Below are 8,501 nucleotides of genomic sequence, written 5' to 3' on the forward strand. Positions count from 1 at the left end.
AGTTGGAGCTTCCCAACAGATAAACCTCTCTCCTCATCTACCCAGCTTGGCTAGCTCCTGGATAAAGTCACAGCTCAAGATACTCAACTTGAAAAAAAAAAAAAAAAAGATACTCAACTTGTCCCCTTGAATAAAAAATTTTAAAAGGTAAGTTGGGACACGTAGAGTTCAGAAGCTAGAAACCATTATTATCCCTAAGTTGAAGTAGGAAGGGAGAACATGTTACTAGAGCCTACTCAAAGTTGGGGTCACGGAGAATGAACACCCAAGAGTGCCAGGCGGTGGTGGCACATGTCTTTAATCCCAGCACTCAGGAGGCAGAGGCAGGCAGATTACTGTGAGTTTGAGGCCAGCCTGGTCTACAAAGTTGAGTCCAGGACAGCAAAGACTACACAGGGAAACCCTGACTTGGAAAACCAAACCAAACCAAACCAAATAAACAAAACTACCCAAGAGGACCTCTAAAATATAAAGACTCAGCCAGTGGCAACTGTGGCACCTTCTGCCTTCCAACCTTATGACCCACTCAGTACTCAGCCAACCCCAGCACAGACATAGGACAGACCAGAGCTATGAAATGATTACTTAGGGAGCAAAACAGAAAGTAACCAGATCAGTTCACTGCTGACAACTCTCTTTAAAAAAAAAAGTACTATCTTTTAAACTTCATAAGAGCACATGTGTGTTCTAGCAACACTTTTTGTTTTTGAATCTATTAGTAACACACCAACCCACACACAGAAAATCCTCATTACTCTTCCCTAGTGGCATTGCCATGGGTTATGGGCCAGCCTGCCTGACCAGAACATGAGGCACAACCCACTGTGAGGTCACATGGGTTGTTTCTCAAGTTCTAGAATCCCCAGAGGTTCTGATTCAACACTGGGAGTGTCTGCTCAGTTTCTTCTTAGCTCTTTAGTGTGCCACACTAGAGCTCTCTTTTCCTAAATCAAAATGAAGTTAATCTTACTGAGTCTTTATCTGCTTGCATCTGTCAGAGGTAAGTCTTCTCTTTAAACAGAAGCACTGGGTGAAAACCAGAGAAGGCTTCTTCTAAGGTATTTCTGCCCCCTTGAAGAAAGACAAGTCTTAGTTACCCAAACCAACTTGACTTAGAGTCAAGAGTTAACTAAGCAAGAACAAATCTAAGAAATCCTGTACCAACTGATTTCTCTTGGTTTTGGATGTACAAGTAGAAGGGCCCATGGGCCTAACATGCTCCCACTTTGAACATTTGTGACTGGTAAGATAGCACGTTAACAACACAACTCAAATTCTGCCTGGTCGTTTTTGTAGGTTAATTCTGGGCTGTCATCTTTTAGTTTAACATTCACCCCTACACAAAAATTTAAGTTTTCACCAACACCACAAAGGAACTGAACCTCAGTTTAGGCTGTAGTTACTTGGCATCGAAAGCTACCTGTGCCAGGTACTGTGGCATCTCTAACTCCATCTTTCATGAGGGAGAAGCAGAGAACATCTGCAATTTGAAGCCAGCCAGGATCTCAGAGCCAGACCCTGTTGTGGAGGAAGAGAACGATTTGCCTCCTCCCTCTCTCTCCCTGTCTCTATTCTTCTTGCCTTTCATCCAGAGAAACTGGAGGAGGGGTTGCTGGCAGACTTCTGATGAGACGAATGAGGGTCCCTTGATTTCTGATTCTGCCTTTGTCAGGTAGGGACACTTATGTCCCTTCATGTGCTTTTCATGTTTAAGTGAGAGAATACCACATGTAATTCTTGTGTCTTTAAGTCTTACCAGTGACCTCCAAACTTTTATTTAAACACCCCTATGTTTCTGGTCTCCTGGAGTATTTAGATGACCTTCCCCCCAAAATCTAAACTGTCTTTAACTGTCTCATCTAGACCTGCCAGGAAACGTAGCAATTCCACTTGTCTGGCTCCACAGGAAATCAGTCTTGATCCCATTCTTTCACCACTCTATTTCTTCCCTCCCCTAGGAGCACCACCTGGTCAGCCTGATAACCTTCTTGACTCTGTAGACAACCAAGGTTCTGTTCAGCAACTTTCAAGTGAGTATTTCTCACTTGCAAACCCTTCAGATAGCGAGGCTTTATATGAAACTCCCTCGAGTGAGAAAGCTCTGACTGATCATAGTTCAAGTGACCATGAGTCAAGTGAGCATGCTACAGGTGAACACGCTTCGGGTGAACACACTTCAGGTGAACACGCTTCGGGTGAACATGCTTCGGGTGAGCACACTTCAGGAGAACAGACTTCAGAACACATTTCGGGTGAGCACATCACAAGCGAGCACACTTCCGGCGAGCACACTTCCGGCGAGCACACTTCCAGCGAACACACTTCAGGTGAACAATCTTCAAGTGAATCGAGTGAACAGCCTTCAGAATCATCTTCAGTTGAACAAGTTTCAGGTGAAAAGACTGAGGAGTTGGACGAACAGACTTCTGCTGATGGGAGTTCAAGCACACCATTTCCAAGCACATCTTCAAGTAAGCCACGATGGAAGGGGATTAGTCTTTGACTGGAGGTTGAGGCCAACCTGGGCTACATAGTTCAATGAAAGCCTAGAGCCCTGAGCAACACCGTTTCCAACAGGGAAGAGGGAGGAGGGGGGAAGAACACATCAGGACCTAAGTTTAACGGAAGCAGTGTAAAAGAATCATAAATATGTCATAAACAGCTGTCAAAGACTTTCAGCCAGGTACCGGTGGCACACACCTTTGATCCTGGCACTTGGGAGGCAGAGGTCAGCAGATCTTTATTAGTTCAAGGCCACCTTGGCCTGTAGAGCCAATTTTAGGACAGCCAAGTCTACACAGAGAAATCTTTTTTTGTTTTGCTTTGTTCTGGTTTTGTTTTTTGTTGTTTTTTTGGTTTTGGTTTTGGTTTTCCAGACAGGGTTTCTCTGTGTAGCCTTGACTGTCCTGGACTCGCTTTGTAGAATAGGCTGGCCTCGAACTCACAGCAATCCACCTGCCTCTGCCTCCCGAGTGCTGGGATTAAAGCCACTAAACCCGCCCTTTTTTTTTTTTTTTTTTTAAGACTTATTTATTACTTATACAATATTCTGCCCACATGTGTGTTTGCAGACCAGAAGAGGGCACCAGATTTCATTATAGATGGTTGTGAGCCACCATGTGGTTGCTGGGAATTGAACTCAGGACCTCTAGAAGAACAGCCAGTGCTCTTAACCTCTGAACTATCTCTCCAGCCCCCTACACAGAGAAATCTTACCTCAAAAAACAACAAAAACAAAAAAAACAATTTTTCACACTAGCAGAAAGCATTTTTCAGGTTTCACGTGGCCCTAAATGGAACACAATTTGGAGAACCCTCTTAAGAAAAAAATATTAACACTAATACAAAATGCTACTAGACTCTACAACGCCATTGTTCATAAGAACTTATGAAGGGTCAGCAAGATGGCTCAGGGGTAACTGTTGTGGAAGGAAACTGACTCATTCAAATTGTTCACTGACCTTTATTTATGCCCCATTCACAGTAGAAAAATAAAAAAAATCTAAAGTTTGGTATCTCAAATTATTATCAGAAAGAAATATTTCACTTCACTCAATATTGTTAATTCTAAATTTTTAGGTGGTAAAAGAAGGTGAAACTCTTATCCCTAGTGTCAGTCACATTTCTAGAAAGTAGTAAATTAAACTTAGGTCTGCCTAAAGCTGTGCTTCTTGCTAAAGGATAGCACTAGAGACAGTATAAGGGTAAGGAAGCATTTCAGAATTTTGTCACTAACCTTCGATAAGTGAAAATGGAAACAGTTCCTGAAGGTTCATGCCTGTTATTTCAGTACCTGGAAGGCTGAAGCAGGGTGACTGGTATGATTTTCAAATCAGACTGAGCTAAATAGTGAAATCAGTATTACTCACACGCCCGTCTCTCTCTCCCGTACTCTCTCTCTCATCTCTCGTCCTCTCTCTCCTCTCTCCTCTCCTCTCTTTCTTCACACACACACACACACACACACACACACACACACACACACAAGGAGGGAGGGAGGGAAGGACAGAGGGAAGGAACAGAGAGAGAGGAAAAAGGAGGGCAGGGAGAAAAATGCACTCTTTACAGGGCTGGCAACATTCTAGCCTTCAAGTATAGTTACTTATTAGGTAAATAGGTTTTTGTTTGGGGGTATGACAGAGGTTCAGTTACTTAACAGTTTCTCTTACGAAAACATGTAAAACATGACAGAAGGGCATTTACTTATAAATCCAAGAAGCCAATGGGATAGACTTTTAAAAGTTCTCAGATAAATTTAGTATTCATCGGCAATAAAGGTTATAAAGAAGAGAGAAGGTATTTCCTCTGATTCACAAAAGAGAACATGGTAGCCCAGACTTGTAACCCCATCACTGGGCAAGAGCTTGTCTTCAATAACAACAAGGGGAATGAATGGCGAGCTAAGAGGGGAGGAGGTACTGGGGTTGTAGCGCAGAGGCTGAACTCTTTCCTAGCATACCTAAGGCCTTAGAGGTTCAATTCCTAGTACTGCCAGAACTAAGAAATGTGTTGTAAGTGATCTACTTTTTTACCATCCCCACTCCCCATGTGTGTGACTCAAAGTGGTCTGTTGGGAAATTTCATCAGGCTTTTTTCAAATTTCAGGCATAGCAATAAATTGCCACACATGTACATATATGAATGATGATGGAAAATGTCTCCGTGGAGAAGGAGTATGCACCACTCAAAATTCCCAGCAGTGCATGTTAAAGAAGATCTTTGAAGGTAATAGGAACTTCCTGAGAAGTAGGAATTGCCAGAGAGCACATTAACCATCTCTTAAATAAAATGGGGGTAGGGGGAGCAATAGGGAATCAATGAATTTAAGGATTCAGAAGAACCTCATTTCTTCCAGCACTGAGCAGAATCTCCACACTGACAGGCCTATGGTTCTTTTAGAGAGGAGAAAGAAAACTGAAAAGAGGCTTTCTTCAGAATAAAGAAACCTTCTAAGTTGTTCCTTAGGCTGCCTCAGAACTGTCTAGGATGTTTGTGATTAAATCTTCCTAGGAGACAACACAATGTATAACAAATGGTAGGCATTTAGTAGACAGTGCATAAACATTTTCCCTATTTTTCTATAATTATACATTTAACCAACACTGAATTAACAACAATACATACTATGTGCCCTAGAAAAAGATTCATCAAATAGACAGTATAAAGATTGTGGTCTAACCTAAAAAATACTATGGAGAAAAGTGGCGAGGTGATACATGTCTTTTCTCACTGCTTGGGAGGCTGAGGTAGGAGAATTAACCTGGGCTACCTAGCAAGATAATGTCTAAAGAAAAGGAAGAGGCGGCAAAGCACAGGAGTACTGAGAGCTCACAGGTAAAGGAAAGCAGGCGAGTCTAGAGAGAGGGTATACAGAAAGGACATGTAAAGTCCAGTAGTACCCAGTTTGGGCTGTACATCAGAATCACCTGAGCAGCTTTCTTTTCAAAAAAAAAAAAAATCTCAATGCTCAGGACTGGCAAGATGGCTCAGTGAGCAGAGGCTCCTACCTGCCTACCAATCCTAATGACCTAAGTTAGAATGTAGCAGGAAAGTAAGTAGGTACAGGAAGGACAGTAGAGTTCCATATAGGACAGTAAATTTTAGTTAGCATATCTGCTTGGAGATGATCATCACGTAAATGGAAAAGGAATTTGACTTAGGTTAGTAGGGATATCTGAACTCAGAGAAGCAGAAGACAGAAAAGCCAGGGAAAATCTGGACAGAAGAATATCAAGAAAGGGTGAACAGTATCAAGTTCATGCAGAAGGGGAAAAGGAAAAAGGCTATGGAACTTAAAAGAATTTTCTACTGCATTTTTGAGAGAAAAGTTTCAATTTTGAGTACCTGGGGATGGGATGTGAATAAGAAAGAAGTTCAGGAGGCAAGACAGATAATGGCAGAAAAGTAGCGTTGTCAAGAGAAAATATTGAGTTTGGTGAAATTCTACCATGAAAGGAAAAAAAAAATGAAGACATAAACAAGAGTAATGGGTAGCTGGTAAAGAAAGCACACAGTAGGGGATAGGAAAATATACACCCAGAAGTCCATGCCTGGGAATGATGGATAAAGGAGAATGTTGGAAGATGCTTTCTCTTAATGCCAGTCTGTCTCCTACCCTTTCAGGCGGAAAACTCCAGTTCATGGTTCAAGGGTGTGAGAACATGTGCCCATCTATGAACCTCTTCTCTCATGGAACAAGAATGCAAATTATATGCTGTCGGAATGAACCTCTCTGCAACAAGACCTAACAGCCGGTGCCCCCCATGTCTTGCTCTGACTCAGGCTGCTTCACCACTCTTTGCTCAATTCGTATTCAGCTTCAACAACTAACCACACTAGTCTCTGCCTGGTCATCAAACAAGAAGCGTAATAATACCCATTGCCCCTGTCTTCTAACTTTACTTGGCCCCATCCTTCCCCAGATTTTCTTTTTTGCAATAAATTTTTATTGTTAATACAGGCTTCCATCGTTGCTTTTCATCAGTCTAGTTGTTCCTTTCCATGACCAAATAAAATGAACGTTTTGTACAACCACTTGTGAAAGTTGAAGAGGTCTCCTAGATTGGATACAACAGAGAATTACAAAGTACATAGTAATTTCTCACTGATCATATACATTGTAGGATTGTCTTCCACACCTACTTGTAAGAAACACAACTCAAATGCTTTTGTTTTTGAGCTTCTCAGTCTTCACAGTCCACTATTAACATAATGAGGACAAGAGACTCCTTTCCAAGCCAGGCAGTGGTGGCGCACGCCTTTAATCCCAGCACTCAGGAGACAGAGGCAGGAGATCTCTGTGAGTTTGAGGCCAGCCTGGTCTACAAAGGGAGTCCAGGACAGCCAAGATAACATAAAGAAACCCTGTCTCCAAAAAAACAAAAAATAAAAAATAAAAGACTCCTTTCCACTTAAGCAACCTATGATCTTTAAATCATTGCAGAGAATCATCTGCTCAGCCACAGAGGAACAGGTGAAATACCCAACAGTCTTTCAAGGTGTTTGCACACGAATGGTTGCTCCTTGTTCTCAGGAAAGAACCAGAAGGGTCATTAGGAAAGACAGCATCACCCTTACTCTACAAATAAGGAAATGCAACACATAATTTATCATTTTTTATACACCATGTTATTACAAATTGGCTAAGCTTACAGAGCTATATTGAGAGCCACAGCTAGATTACAAAACCAAATATGCATAACCTCAAAGTGAGTCTTCACACTAAATATCATAGAGCCAGGGTGGTTTGGGGTTTTTTTTGTTGTTGTTGTTTTGGGTCTTTTTTTTTTTTTTTTTTTTTTTTTTTGTCTGTTCTTTTGAGACAGGGTTTCTCTGTGCAGCCTTGGTTGTCCTAGACTCACTTTGTAGACCAGGCTGGCCTCAAACTCACAATGACCCTCCTGCCTCTACCTCCTGAGTGCTGGGATTAAAAGTGTGTGCCACCGTGCCCAGATCAGGGTGTTTTTCAAGATCAAAAGTCACCTCCTTCCAGACACCACTTCCACATGTTTGATCAAGATCAGCTCCTGGTCTTAATGTAAGTTGCAAAGCAACAGGCTTTAATTTTTTTTTAAGGAGTTATTTATATGTATACAGTGCTCTATCTCCATATAACCCTGCAGGCCAGAAGAGGGCATCAAGTCCCATTATAGATGGTTATGAGCCACCATGTGGTTGCTGGGAATTGAACTCAGGACCTCTGGAAGAGTAGACAGTGCTCTTAATCACTAAGCCATCTCTCTAGCCCCTGGCTTTAATTTTAATAAAACAATTCAACACTTTTTAAACTTTAAAGCTTTGGTATCATGCCTAACACTTATTTAAAAATAGCTCTGTAGTCTAGACTAGCCTAGAACTATGTAGCTCCAGGCTGGTTCTCAAATTTGTAGCAATTCTCCTGGCTAAGTCTCCCATGTGCTAGGATCATAGGTATAAGTCACCATACATAAGAACAACTGTACAGCTAGGTGTGGGGGTGCATGCCTTTAATCTCAACACTTGGTGGCAGAGGCAGGCAGATCTCTGTGAGTTCTAGCCCAGCCTGGTCTACAGAGCAAATTCCAGGCCAACCAGGGCTACACAGAGAAACCCTATCTCAACCCCCCCTCCCCCAAAAGCTATATATCATAAAACAAGTGTCAGTTATAGAACGTGGAAATATACACAATGATGTGCATGCACGACACACACACACACACACAGAGCACATGCCCAGGTAGCCCTTTTCAACAAACCATCTGAATAACAGGTTCCACTGACAGCAAATCTCGGCTGAAAATAGAACTCATATTCAAATTACTGAATGAAACTATTTTTGAACATATAATCCTATCTTTAGATCAAATGGAACTAAAATTTATGACCTAAAACTAAAATCTCAAATTCTCAATTTACAAAGAAACAAGCAGAAAAACACCCGCTAACACTGTTGACACAGCTAGCATCTTTGAGGGGAAGAGATAAAGATCCTAGTGTTAGCTATAAGCATTAGGAAAATAAAA

The 8,501-nt window shown here is 41.7% G+C and overlaps 1 protein-coding gene across 1 annotated transcript; it reads left to right on the forward strand.

The window, feature by feature from the left end:
* The first annotated feature begins 875 nt into the window (after window positions 1–875).
* Acrv1 (acrosomal vesicle protein 1) lies at window positions 876–6,324 on the forward strand. The gene is made up of 4 exons (XM_051155791.1): window positions 876–1,000; window positions 1,959–2,471; window positions 4,606–4,725; window positions 6,124–6,324. The coding sequence occupies exons 1-4, from the start codon at window positions 955–957 to the stop codon at window positions 6,246–6,248; spliced, it is 804 nt and encodes a 267-aa protein (XP_051011748.1). The 5' UTR covers window positions 876–954; the 3' UTR covers window positions 6,249–6,324.
* The last annotated feature ends 2,177 nt before the right edge of the window (window positions 6,325–8,501 follow it).

Source organism: Acomys russatus, chromosome 14, assembly GCF_903995435.1.
Source record: "Acomys russatus chromosome 14, mAcoRus1.1, whole genome shotgun sequence".
NCBI lineage: Eukaryota > Metazoa > Chordata > Mammalia > Rodentia > Muridae > Acomys > Acomys russatus.